General features: G+C 41.0%; 1 protein-coding gene and 1 pseudogene across 1 annotated transcript; one reads left to right on the forward strand and one right to left on the reverse strand.

Moving 5' to 3' along the window:
• Positions 1 to 1,956: 1,956 nt before the first annotated feature.
• On the reverse strand, positions 1,957 to 2,075 carry LOC134940820 (5S ribosomal RNA; annotated as a pseudogene).
• A 7,735-nt stretch (positions 2,076 to 9,810) lies between these two features.
• On the forward strand, positions 9,811 to 11,885 carry LOC134968903 (uncharacterized). The gene is made up of 3 exons (XM_063944514.1): positions 9,811 to 9,870; positions 9,946 to 10,158; positions 11,126 to 11,885. Exons 2-3 carry the CDS (start codon positions 10,011 to 10,013, stop codon positions 11,773 to 11,775), a joined length of 798 nt encoding a protein of 265 aa, XP_063800584.1. The 5' UTR covers positions 9,811 to 9,870; positions 9,946 to 10,010; the 3' UTR covers positions 11,776 to 11,885.
• Positions 11,886 to 14,253: the final 2,368 nt, after the last annotated feature.

The following is a 14,253-nucleotide window of genomic DNA, read 5'->3' on the forward strand; positions in this document are numbered from 1 at the left end:
CATCTCCAAACAAGGCCTCACCTTTATATGGGAGAGCCTCCATATTTCTCTTGGAATCTGCGTCAGCATTCCACTGGTGAATCCACAACGCCCTCCTAGCCGAGACTGCCATGGTAGCAGCTTTTGAACCTAAAAGCCCAATATCCTTCATGGCCTCTAGCATGTATGCAGCAGCGTTTTTGACATGACCTAACTTTAGGAGAATCTTGTCTTTATCTATCGTGTCAATTTCAGATGACAAGTTATCTGACCATTTTTCGATAGCCCTACTCACCCATGCGCAAGCAATGGTGGGCCTGAGCAGCGTACCATTGGCCACATAAATAGATTTTAACGTAGTCTCCAACTTGCGGTCCGCCGGCTCCTTTAGTGAAGCCATCCCAGGTGCAGGGAGAATCACCTTTTTTGTTAACCGTGACAGGGCACTGTCTAAAATTGAGGGTGACTCCCACCTTTTCCTGTCCTCTGCCGGGAAAGGATAAGCAACCTGAATCCTTTTGGGAATCTGAAATTTATTTTCAGGGTTTGCCCAAACTCCCTCAAAAAGAGTATTTAGCTCGTGAGAAGGAGGGAAAGTTACATTCATTTTCTTTTCTTTATAAAAATAAGCCTTCTCCTGAGGTACCGGAGGGGTTTCCATAACTTCCAAAACCTCCCTTATAGCAACAATCATGTATTGAATGTTTTTTGCCAATTTAGGATCTATCTCCCTGGAATCACTAGTGTCGACACAGGAATCAATGTCCGTGTCGGTATCAGTTTGTACTATTTGTGCAAATGGTCTTTTATGTGACCCAGAGGTGACACCTGTGGATGAAAAAGCAGAACCACTAAAAATCACATCTTCCACTGATTTTCTCCAGCTTTCTGCATGAGACTCAGACTTATCTAATCTCTTACTGATATGATTCACACTATCACGTAATTCTTTCACCCATTCAGGCTCATGGTGTGTCGGCAGTGCCACCACATTACAACTCTGTGTCCCTGACGAAAACAGTGAAGAGAAAAGAGAGACTCTTTTGTGGGCGCACTCTTTACTTTTAAATGATAATGTAGATATTACATGAATCAAATACGGAGAAATCTAAGTAAAAAATATAACTTTTATTAGCATCATGGAATAAAAGGATGTATAATCGTCAAATAAGGTAACAATCCAATGTATAATGAAATTTGAATAACAAAAATTATACAGGTTGAGTATCCCTTATCCAAAATGCTTGGGCCCAGAAGTATTTTGGATATCGTATTTTTCCGTATTTTGGAATAATTGCATACCATAATGAGATATCATGGTGATGGGATCCAAATCTAAGCACAGAATGCATTTTTGTTGCATATACACCTAATACACACAGCCTGATAGTCATTTTAGCCAATATTTTTAATAACTTTGTGCGTTAAACAAAGTGTGTCTACATTCACACAATTCAGTTATGTTTCATATACACCTTATACACACAGCCTGAAGGTCATTTAATACAATATTTTTAATAACTGTGTGTATTAAACAAAGTTTGTGTACATTGAGCCATCAGAAAACAAAGGTTTCACTATCTCACTCTCACTCAAAAGATTCCGTATTTCGGAATATTCCGTATTTCGGAATATTTGGATATGGGATACTCAACTTGTATTGATCCTCAGTAACACAAACTGATAATATAAAGTGAATAAATGTTCAATTAGTAACAAGTCAATGCTAAAATTAGCATAATCGGTCCCGATTGCATAAATCTAGTAAGAATGCCATGAAAATAATAAATCAAATGTAACGCCTCCAGATGATACTGGGGCTGCCGAAACTGGTAGGCCCTATAACCGTACAAGATCAAATTATAATTAAATTGATAATTTTCAAGCTATTTGAGCAGGGGATAGAGCAGATAAGAAAAAGATAGCAGTGTGAATCTGCTGTCAGCGTTAGACTCAGAGCGTAACGGACCAATGTGAGCTCTACAACACCGGGTATTCCTCAATGGTCACCCACTAGAGTACTGACCCAGCCCGACACTGATTAGCTTCCAAGATCGGACGGTTTTGGGCGTTTACAGTGTGGTATGATAGTAGAGGATTGCGAATGATGGCAAGGGCTCTGGAATCACTGATGAGAGTTCACTAAATGTATAGTAGAAAGAGAAAGATGGATCTGCTGCCAATGTTAGACAGGGATAAACCCTGAATCAATGGTGAGAGTCCACGAAAAAGATATAAAGGATGAAAACAGATAATAGTGCCTGTCAGCTATTCATACCTTACCAAAGGTTACATACTAATAAATGCATATCAATTTTTGAGTAATATCTTAACTAGGATTCTTTATATGAACAGACATAAACAAATGATAGAAAGTGATGAATTCTTCACACGAATGCAATGTTGCCAGTGCTCCGTGATTGAGCCCAGAAGGAAAAAGATACTTTATCAATGTTGCTGATTCCAGGTCACAAAGGACCCACTGATCTACTAATATGTATATCTTGTAAATCCTATCGTAATCAAAGATGTCTCATGGGCTCCCATGAGTGAATGGTTGTAGAGTATACAATGTGATTGCTAGCTTTGCATTTAATAACACCGTATTCACTCGTGAAGTAATGTATGAGGAGATGGTTAATTATGTATTAATACAAGAATCTTAAAACTAACTTGTGAAAATATAAGAAAGAAAGAGGGAGGGTTTAGGGTGGGGGTATTGATTGGCACTGCCCAAATATACCCAGCGAAAATAGAGCGCGTTGTCACTGGGGGAAAAATGATTAAATTACATCAATTAAATTGGATGAAATAAATTGCACATCCGTGGTTGACTTAACAAGTGATAAAATAAAATTAAACTGCCAAGGTTAAGTCGGCAAATGGTACGATATTACCCGCAAGGTAGTCGAAGGGAAAGGGTCCCAGATGTAGATGATGGTCCTGATATGAGATGAGGTGTAGAGTTCTCATATAATGTAGTCACATTCCAGGACATGAGGCACGTATACCGGACAGACTCGTTGAAATCGGGTCGTAATCTGGAGACAGTCTTGATGATGGAATGACGTAACTCGGCGGGGCTGGTACGGACACTGGGCAGCGAGGCGGCGGCTGATTGTGGTGGATGTACGGCATTCAACGACAAAGGGGATCAACGATGAGCACACGGAAGCTGGTACGGACACTGGGCAGCGAGGCGGCGGCTGATTGTAGTGGATGTACGGCATTCAACGGCAAAGGGGACCAACGATGAGCACACGGAAGACGCGTTTCACCCGTGACATGGGCTTGATCACTTACTGTTGCGGACTGCGTCAGTGCTGGCTCTATATGAGCCGATTCTCTAATCAATTGTACCACATGAAAATCACTGCAGCTGAGGTAGATAAGTAGATGGGATCATTTTCAGCTGTGATCCATAGGTAGCTTGCAGCCTTTTTGATTGTGTAATATATTCCGTTCACAGTCGGACTCAGCAGACAAAAAAGCCCGCAGGTGATGCCACATCGAAAGGAATATAAAAGTAAAAACAAGAACAAGAACAGTTAATTGATTGATATATAAAAAAGGGGGAGTAAGAATAAAAATAGGAATAAGAAAAATAAGACAATGAAACTGATAAGCATCACAGCCAAAAAATGACAGAGCAAACCTAAAAAATATATCTATTAGAAAATAGGGACCCTTGGTTACTAACAATATTGAGAATTAGGAAGGTAAAGAGTCTAAGGCAATGGATCTTGAACGCGCTGAATCAGCCATATTTATGAATCAAGGGTCTATTAAATAACCAATCTAAGATGTAAATATATACGTAGCATAACATAATTGGTAATATGAATGATCTAGATTAGTTGATTAATAGAATAATTAATTAAATGGAAATAAAAATAAAAATAAATATAAATAATAATAAAAAAAAATAAAAAAAATAAAGAGTGTTAGTATTAATGGAACTGAATCATATAAAGACATATAAAAAAATGTCCGATCTTGGAAGCTAATCAGTGTCGGGCTGGGTCAGTACTCTAGTGGGTGACCATTGAGGAATACCCGGTGTTGTAGAGCTCACATTGGTCCGTTACGCTCTGAGTCTAACGCTGACAGCAGATTCACACTGCTATCTTTTTCTTATCTGCTCTATCCCCTGCTCAAATAGTGTGAAAATTATCATTTTATTATAATTTGATCTTGTACGGTTATAGGGCCTACCAGTTTCGGCAGCCCCAGTATCATCTGGAGGCGTTACATTTGATTTATTATTTTCATGGCATTCTTACTAGATTTATGCAATCGGGACCGATTATGCTAATTTTAGCATTGACTTGTTACTAATTGAACATTTATTCACTTTATATTATCAGTTTGTGTTACTGAGGATCAATATAATTTTTGTTATTCAAATTTCATTATACATTGGATTGTTACCTTATTTGACGACTATACATCCTTTTATTCCATGATGCTAATAAAAGTTATATTTTTTACTTAGATTTCTCCGTATTTGATTCATGTAATATCTACATTATCATTTAAAAGTAAAGAGTGCGCCCACAAAAGAGTCTCTCTTTTCTCTTCACTGTTTTCGTTTCGACTCTGGGTGCACCGCCAAATCATAACTGAAAACGTAGCATTTTCTATAACTATTAATTTTGGCTGATTTGATTTATCTTACCATATTGTCTTTACACCGGTGCGGTATTTATCCAAATACAATAACTCTGTGTCCCTAAAATGGCTCCCTCAGGGGAAGAGCTCCCTGCATCAGACATGTGACACACGTGCACAATCACACCACAGACACTCCGGGACTTATAGGGGACAGACCCAGAGTAAAGTCTGTCAGAAGGACACAGATAGGATTTGCAGTTCACAACCCAGCACCAGTAATAAAATATCTGTGTAACACACAATGGCCCTCATTCCGAGTTGTTCACTCGCTAGCTGCTTTTAGCAGCATTGCACACGCTAGGCCGCCGCCCACTGGGGGTGTATCTTAGCTTAACAGAATAGCGAACGAAAGATTAGCAGAACTGCTAATAAATAATTCTTTGCAGTTTCTGAGTAGCTCCAGACCTACTCACAGATTGCGATCAGCTCAGTCCGTTTAGTTCCTGGTTTGACGTCACAAACACGCCCTGCGTTCGGCCAGCCACTCCCCCGTTTCTCCAGACACTCCCACGTTTTTCCCTGACACGCCTGCGTTTTTTAGCACACTCCCGGAAAACGCTCAATTACCACCCAGAAACGCCCCTTTCCTGTCAATCATTCACCGATCAGCAGTGCGACTGAAAAGCGCCGCAGGATCCACAGCAAAACTGCTAAGTTTTTAGTTAAATAACTAAGCGCATGCACCCTGCGTGCCTTGCGCATATGCATTTTGCAACAAATCGCAACATGGCAAAAATCGGCAACGAGCGAACAACTCGGAATGACCCCCAATGCCCACAGACCTGTAGCGCTTTTATAATCACACAATATTATATATGTATATATATATAGCACCAAATTTCACTGTGCCCCCCCTGTTTAGCACCCTGATACTTAATTCAGCAGTGGAGGAGGACCAGCGTTCTTCTCTGCAGCCTGGAGGGAGAGAAAATGGCGCTGGGCAGTGTGCTGACTGACTGAGGAGGAAACCCCGCACCCGCAATGGCGCATTTCCCCTCAGATCTTTTGAACTAATATTTATACTGGCGGGGGTAGGACTGTGCCTCAGCATCTTATGCCCATTATTTCTGACAGTTTTAATAGGTTTCATGCTGCCCAGGGCGCCCCCCCGCGCCCTGCAGTGCCTGTATGTGATGGGTAGCATGGCGCGCAGAGTTCCCGCCTGCTGCGCGGTACCTTTCAGCCGTCACGATGTCTGAAGATCCTTTTCTTCTTACACTTACCTGTCTTCTGACTTCTAGCTCTGTAAGGGGGGTGACGGCGGGCTGTGGGAGTGAGCACATAGCCGCAGCTAGCGTTCAGTACCCTTCATGAGCTAATGGTGTCCTGTCAGCCAAAAGCAGAGCCATGAAACTATTCAGGAAGTTGGTTCCTACTTCTGCCCCCTAAGTCCCACGAAGCAGGGAGACTGTTGCCAGCAGTCCTCCCTGAAAATAAAAAAACCTAACATAAGTCTTTCAGAGAAACTCTGTAGAGCTCCCCTGGAGTGCATCCAGTCTGCCTGGGCACATTTTCTAAACTGAGGTCTAGAGGAGGGGCATAGGGGGAGGAGCCAGTTCACACCCTTGAAAAGTCTTAAAGTGCCCATGACTCCTGCGGAACCGTCTATACCCCATGGTACTGAAGTGGACCCCAGCATCCTCTAGGACGTATGAGAAAGAACCAGTACAATAAAAAAATTGAAAGTTATTTCCCCCAATACACATGGAAAGGAGGAACAAAATTCTTTGAAAAAAAGTAAAGATCTTTAATCTAAGTTCGCATATTTTGACCCCCAGTGAAACATCTGTTCTAGAAAAAGGCTTAAAGTATGCACCTACAAATTTTATGAACCCCTTTGATGTCTATTTAGATGTGCAAAGGTTCACTATAAAATGAACAATTAAGAAATATTTAGCAAATCAGGATATCAGGATGGAACAGGAACAGACTGCATTAACCCCGTTTAAACCAAAATCTATTTTTCTTCTCCAAACATGTTCAATGCCCTTTCACTGAGTCATTTGCTACCTTAGTATTGGATGATTTCAAATAATTAAACACATGTCCAAAAAAGAACTTTAGTTTGACATCTATAGAAAGGAAAGCATTAGGAGATTTAAAACCCCCCATCTCACTTGTTATTAAATCAGCCGATAAAGGGGGGGGGGGGGGGGGGGGGGGTATTGTCTTAATGGATTTAGACAAATACGAAGGAGAAATTATTAAATAACTGATTATTCAACCACATATAGGAAATTAAGGAATGAACAGACTATACTTAAACTTAAAAGCTTAATAGATAAGTATGAAAAGAAAAGCACACTCAGCAACAAGGAAGCCAGGTTTATTATAGCTGAAAGTCCAGTTACCCCTGTTATATAAGTGCTTCCGAAAGTGCATAAGAGCTTGATGGATCCGCTTGGGAGACCAATTATATTAGGGGTTGGCTCCATCACGGCGAATCTATCACAGTTTATCGATTTTGTACTACAGCCATTGGTGCTCTCCAATAAATCATACCTTAAAGTTACAGGGGATTTCCTTGCAGTGTTGGATTCAGTGCAGTGGCAGGAGGGGGACTGGCTTGTTACGGCGGATGTCGGATCTCTCTACACCATAATTGAACACAAACATGGTGTAGAGGCGACCCGCCATTTCCTTTATCAATCCAACTTACCAGAGGATTTATAAAACTGTACGTTTGAAGGCATTAGTTTTATTCTGAATAATAACTTTTTTCTTTTCAAAGAACAGTTTTATATCCAAAAAACTGGGACAGCGATGGGCACTAGGTCCGCTCCGAGTTACGCCAATCTCTTTATGGGGTTATGGGAGAGGCGATTTCGGAGCAAACCGAGATTCTAGTATATTTACTAAAATTCGTATTTATGTCGATTTGGTGGGAGATGAATCACGATTGACATCGAATGTGTGAATTTGCAACTTTTTGTCATTCGTGTTTTTCAAAGGTAGAATGCGGCCGATTTTGTGTTTTTGCGGCCGTGTTGTGTGTTTTTTTTACGAATGCGCCATTTGAATGTTACGGCAGTGTTTTTTCGTTCCCGGACGCAATTTTTTTATAACTTTCGTTTTTGTCACTCGTCCGTGATTGGTTTGTTTCCTGGTGGAGGAGTGTCTGTGCTCATTACTATAAAACCGCCCCAAACCGACCGAACCTCGTGGGTTTAGCTAGTGGTGAGGTGAGAGGAAGTGCTGTTTGGTGTTGGAGAGTTGTTTGGAGTTTTTGGAGGATTTGAGGTGGTTTTTTGCGATTGCTGAGTGCTGTACTGCGTGTGTAAGTAGTCTTGTCATACTTGTTGTGTAGTTATTTAAAAGTCTATTTAGTTTTTTGTCTTGGTATTTTTTTTCAGTCTATTGTCATTGTTTGTGAGTGTGTGTGTGTGTGTGTGTGTGTGTGTGTGTGTGTGTGTGTGTGTTTGGTGTGTAGTGGTAGTGGAGGAGTGTGTTTTGTGTTTTATTTTTATCAGTGTTATTTGTTGTTTGTCCGGAATATGTCCCAGTCAGAGGTGAGTGAGAGGGAGGAGGTGAGTGAGAGGGAGGAGGTGAGTGAGGTGGAGGAGGTGAGTGAGGTGGAGGAGGTGAGTGAGAGGGAGGAGGTGAGTGAGGTGGAGGAGGTTAGTGAGGGGGAGGTTGGTGCTGCGGCCTCGAGTGAGAGTGATGGTGCTGTGGCTCCGCAGCCACGCACCACTACAAAGACTGGGCGCAATGTGAAGTTCAGCTATGCAGAGAATGTAGCATTGGTGCGGGAGCTGATGAGACATCATCGTCAGCTGTTTGGGCCTGATGCTGCCAAGGTTCCTTCACGCAGGAAGAGTGTTCTGTGGCGGAAGGTAGTAGCAGCAGTTAATAGTGAGGGTGTGGTGAGGAGGACCAAGGACACGTGTCGTAAGTGATTCTACGACATCAAGCGCCATGTTAAGGCTAAGATGGCGAAGGAGGCTAAGTCAGCCAGACAAACAGGGGGTGGCCGTCCCTTCAGAGCGTCATATAGGGATTGGGAGGAGCCTGTGCGTTCCCTTATTCCGCCAGAAGTGGCTGGTGCGACTAATGTCCGGGATTCGAATCGTCCAAGGCAGGATGGTGAGTTTGTTGTACAATAACTCTTTTTTTTTAACATATGTGATTTGTCCTTAGTTGTCTGAAATGTATTCTAGCTAATTGTGATTGTAAGTTGGTTCATTGTTCTAATGTGTTGGTGATGTAGTTTTATACATAAATAGTTATGTTTTTTCCCTTTGTATTGTGAAGTTAGCAGTTGTCCTGGCCCTTTTGCTGCCTTTTTTTTATTTTTTTTTATTTTTGGGGGTGACTTTAAATGAAGTGTGACTCATGTGTTTTCCTGAATGTTAAGTCAATTTAGTTGAATGTAGTTATGGTTATTGTATGTTGTTCTGGGTAGGCCTTTGTGTGCATGATGTGATTTTTACCGCAGATTATATATTTTTTAATCATTTTTTATAATATATTTGGTTGTTGTGAGTTATTTTTGTCATTAAATCAATTTTTAATTACAGACTAATATTCTTGTTGTGTTAAACATCCACGGTTGGTTTTGTAGTTGTATAATATTGTGAATTCTGCACCTTAGGGTATGGATTGGTTGGTGTAATTGGTTCATAATTAAAGTATACACACCCAATGAAGTCAGACAGAAAAGCATAACCAAAGTTTTGTTTACTTCTCATAATGTTCTTCATATGTCCACATCACAATAAGGTTTTAGATTAAATATATAATCACAATATAATGCTCATAAGGACAATCTTAATATTTCGACAGTACAAAAGTTATGTGCGGTGGGGTGAGGCAGAGCCTTTCCTGTCATATGAACGTTTGTGCTACAGATTTTACTGTATGAAGTATATGTAAAATACAAAGAATATGTTTGAAATATCTTCTTTGCATTATTCTAATCAGTTTTATAGCCAAAACTCTGGAGTAAAAAGTCTATGGCAGGTGAGGCAGTGCCTCACTTGGCTATCTTTTCCGTACATCTCTAATCAAAACTCACCAAATTTCCAGGAGTTTTTACTGCTGCACATGTGTATAATACCCAGATGTACCCTTTGGCTCATATTTTGTGTGTAAATCTGGCTCTGGTGCTAGCCAGTGCCTCCTCAGCCTTTTAGCTCACCGCACGTCACTGCGAAAAGAGAGCCAGCACAGCCAGGACACAAACCACACTGCCAAGAGATGCGGATGCTGGCGATGCAGGTAAGAATTTTGTGTATACACATAATCTGCAAACACATAGAAAGACAGAATTATAATGTTTATATTATCTCATAGGAACTTCATCATCGCACCACCCTCCACTAAGACGACCTTCACAGGGGTCTGCCAGTCTCCAGAAGATGGTTAGCAAGAGACGGCGTCTTGAGGCAGTATCTACACCCGCATCCTCACCACCACAACGGCGCATCTCCACTGTGTTGGCTCAGCCACCAGAAGCCATTTTGGCCAGTCCACAAAGCGAGGAACCACAATCCCCTCAGCTGTCTGGTGAGTAAACATAAAAATACAATATTTAAAAAAAAACACAGTGTTTTTACACACCAAAAAAACATAACCAAAAACACACACTCATCCTTGTATTAATCCCCACCAGCAAACACATGGGGGTAACGTTATTAAGATGGGAGTTCTTTTTAAGATGTGATGTTGACCATAGCAAGCAATCTTATTCTACGTCACATTAATACAGCACCTTCTCGAATATAATCCCTGCAATGTGATTGGTTGCTATGGACAACATCCCATCTTAAATCTAACTTCCATTTTAGTAATTTGACCCCATGGTAAGCATTATTTCGTTGTTCACATCTCAACTTAACAATATGCGCTAAATAGGTGTGCCCACTCCTGCCAACCATGGGGAAAAATTACTACAGTGGTAGAATTTTAGAACTGGTGATGTTGCCCATAGCTACCAATCTGATTATATCTATTATTTGCTAGTAGCAGCTACATAAATGGTAAGTAGAATCAGATTGGTTGCCATGGCCAACATCACCAGTTCTACAAATCTACCACCTTAGTAAATTTACCCCCATATTTTTTTTTATAATTATTTCCACTATATTTTTTAAAGTTTCCAGGGCAACACTGACAGCCTTTAACAATGTATGAGTGTATTGTTCAACACATTTAATGTATTGTGTTTGTTTGCCCAAAGGAAGCTACAAACATAATATGTAAATGGTGGAATTTTTATTTGTTATAGTTCTACGTGTTAGCACATTAAGTATGTCTCATAGTCCAACATTTACCTAAATAATTGATGAAATGAGTAGGGTACCTAAGAAGCCACATGTTTCTAAAATAATGTACAATAATATTTTAAGTTTATCCCACACTCTATTTATCATTGACAACATGCATATTAAGAAGTAATGCATGTTGACGTATAGCTGAAACCAACCAGAAGCACAACAGTAACTAAATTGTGGCTGTCTTCAACCCCATACAGATCCAGACATCATGACCCAGGATACCCAGCAGGAAACTGACTTGCAGCAAACGTTCACACTCCACCTGCAAGCGATTGATAATAACCAGCCAACCACGCCGGCTGACATATCTCCACCACCCCAAACAACCCCCACCCCCCAATTGAGCCCAACACCACCCCAGCCGCAAATGGGACCAGAGTTTTGGTCCAGTTGGGCCACACAACAGGCACAAAACTATGCCTGTCTCAACACACACAGCCAATATCTTTCCAGTCTGCCCCATCATCTACCTAGACTCAGTAGAAACTCAGGCAGACTGATTGTGCAACTTGGCACAGTGGCCAATACCATGGAGCAGATGAGAGCCGACAACAGCCAACTGATAGCAAGTTTTCAGCGAATAATGGATGAACAACACCGCCATCAACAAGCCCTCATTCAAATTATCCAAAATAATCAATTAATTACAGAAAGCCTGTCCCGAATCATCGCCAACAACACTGCCGCAACCACACAACTCACAGCAAGCCTCAACAACCTGAGCCAAAATATAAATGTGTTGGCATCCCAGCATCAAAGCTCAAGCTCAGGGACAACCACACCTAGCCAGACCCCAGTTACCTCCCCAGTTAGACGATCCAGCAGAACCCGGCCCAATGTGCCATAACAATCCTCTGCACCCAGCAAAAAAACACCTAGGAAATGAGCAAGCCTGCATCAAAATATACAGTATTTTCAAATATATTTAAAGATTATCGAATTGTGACAAACCAAATTCAAGTGTTTAAGGTAATAAATTACTCAAACGCAATATGTGTAATGTTTAATTTGTTATTGAAAGACAGTGTAAGACGAAAATGTTATTGACTAACTGTAAACAACATGACTAATATCAAACAATAACGCATCACAAACAGAATTCATAACTACATATATTTTAGGATTAGGGTTAGCCAATGTTGATTATGAAAAATTAAGACTTACCGGTAAAATAACGCAGAATCAGTTCTTGCCTTACCTGCCTCCCTACATCTGTACTCACACTGTCGCCAGATGTTTCTAACTCCTCTACTTGCTGGCTGTTTTCTTCATCACCAACATCAACCTCCTCCTCCTCAACATGTGGCAGATGTTGGCACAAACACATGTTATGAAGAAAACAGCAGCAGAACACAATCCTAGTCACCTTTAAGGGACTATACAACAAAAGCCCTGCAGACTTATCCAGACACCGAAACCTAGATTTCAGTACCCCAAAACATATTTCTATCACATTCCGCGTGGACTTATGTGCATTATTGTAATTGTGTTCAGCAGGGGAATCAGGTTGGGACAATGGAGTAAGAAGCCAAGAGAAGCAGCCATATCCCCCATCACCTGAAAGACAGATATAGCCAACATTAGGACATGTGGTTTAGGCAAAAAATAGCTTATATAATGACGATGTTGAGGTTAACACACATACACACAACCAACTTGGAACATACACAGCAGCCATCCATCAGGCATTTGTCCGGCCTCAAATTTATCAAAGAGGGATGACTGACTGAGGATGAAGGAGTCATGGCAGCCGTCAGGGTAACCCGCAACAACACTCAAAATTTTTAGATTTGCATCACAAACCACCTGGACATTAGTGGAGTGGGCCAGATGTCTATTGGTATAAATGTATTGCTTGCCCCTAGGTGGTCTCAGCTCAACGTGTGTGCAATCTATGGCACCCAGCACATTGGGCATGCCAGCAAGCTCATAGAAAGCTACCCTGACTGCATGCCACTGCGACTCCTGGGTAGGGAAGCAGATAGAGGCATCTATGTGTGTATCCAAAGCATCCAAAACCTGAGTGGACATTACAAAATATAAGGTGAGTGTCATGACCTGTAATACAATACTGTGTTATATTACATAACAGAAGCACCACTTAGACATAGAGGCGTATGTATGTTTTAACTCACCTGCTTTAAATATTTTGAAAAGGTGGGCTGTGAGATACCAATTACATCACCAGTCACAGCCTGAAAGCTGCCAGTAGCCATAAAGTGCAACACAGCCAGGAGTTTGTGCAGGCCTGAGACAGAGCCAGAGCGTGCTGTCTCAGGGTCTAGGTCCAGTTTGACAAGGTCATACAGACAGAAAATGTTGTTTCTATTTAGCCGGAACATCTGTATGACCTGGTCATCGGCTAATGCGTTTAAGTTTAAATGCCCCCTAAAAAAAACGAGGCCTGTGCAGCCTCCGCGGCATCTGGACAACCTGCTGACCATGTTCAGTTTCCTGGCCCTGGTTTATTGTAGCCTCATGGAGCAGTCTCAGGTATCCCACAGCAAACAAGAAATCAGTACTACACACGGCAGCAGCCATTTCAGAGTGAGAGGTTTGAAAAATGTGCTTGGGTCCCTTTTAAAGGGCCAAAAAGGCAGGTGTGATTAATGTAGAATTGGAAACACATGTAAACACGCTTCTCAAAAGCAGGTCTATTTTTTTCCAGACTTTTTTTACGATTTGCTTTTTTTCACTGCCGCCAATGCACTTTCACGGTAGAGATTTCAAATACGAATGCTTAGTAAATTACCGCGTTGTATACCTAAACAGCCGCATTTGACCGATGGTGTATTCATTCGTATTTTTTTCTTTGACTTCCAAAAAAAATACGAATTACCTCATCACTGCCGTGATTTGAGTTTAGTAAATTCCCGAGATGACACTTTGAAGAAAAAACAACAAATCGGTCAAAATCGGGAGCTTAGTAAATATACCCCCTAGTGTCCTATGTCCGCTATATAGATGACATATTTTTTGTGTGGAGGGGTGACGAGAACTCACTTGATGCCTTTTGCTCCCTCCTAAACTCTAATGATAAGAATATCAAACTCACTTTTGTAAAAGATAGACAGACTATTAATTTTCTGGATATTACTGTGTATATACAGAACCAGAAAAGCAATACAAAAACCTTCTCAAAACCCACAGATTCAAATTCATATATTGCAGCTAACAGCTGCCATCACAAAAATTGGCTGAACTCAATTTCGTTGGGCCAACTGAAAAGATTGAAGAGGAATTGCAGTGAGAATGTGATTTTTGACACACAAGCAACAGAATTGATACAACAATTTGAAGCATGTGGTTATAATACAGATAAAAT

Source organism: Pseudophryne corroboree, chromosome 1 (genome assembly GCF_028390025.1).
Source record: "Pseudophryne corroboree isolate aPseCor3 chromosome 1, aPseCor3.hap2, whole genome shotgun sequence".
Lineage (NCBI taxonomy): Eukaryota > Metazoa > Chordata > Amphibia > Anura > Myobatrachidae > Pseudophryne > Pseudophryne corroboree.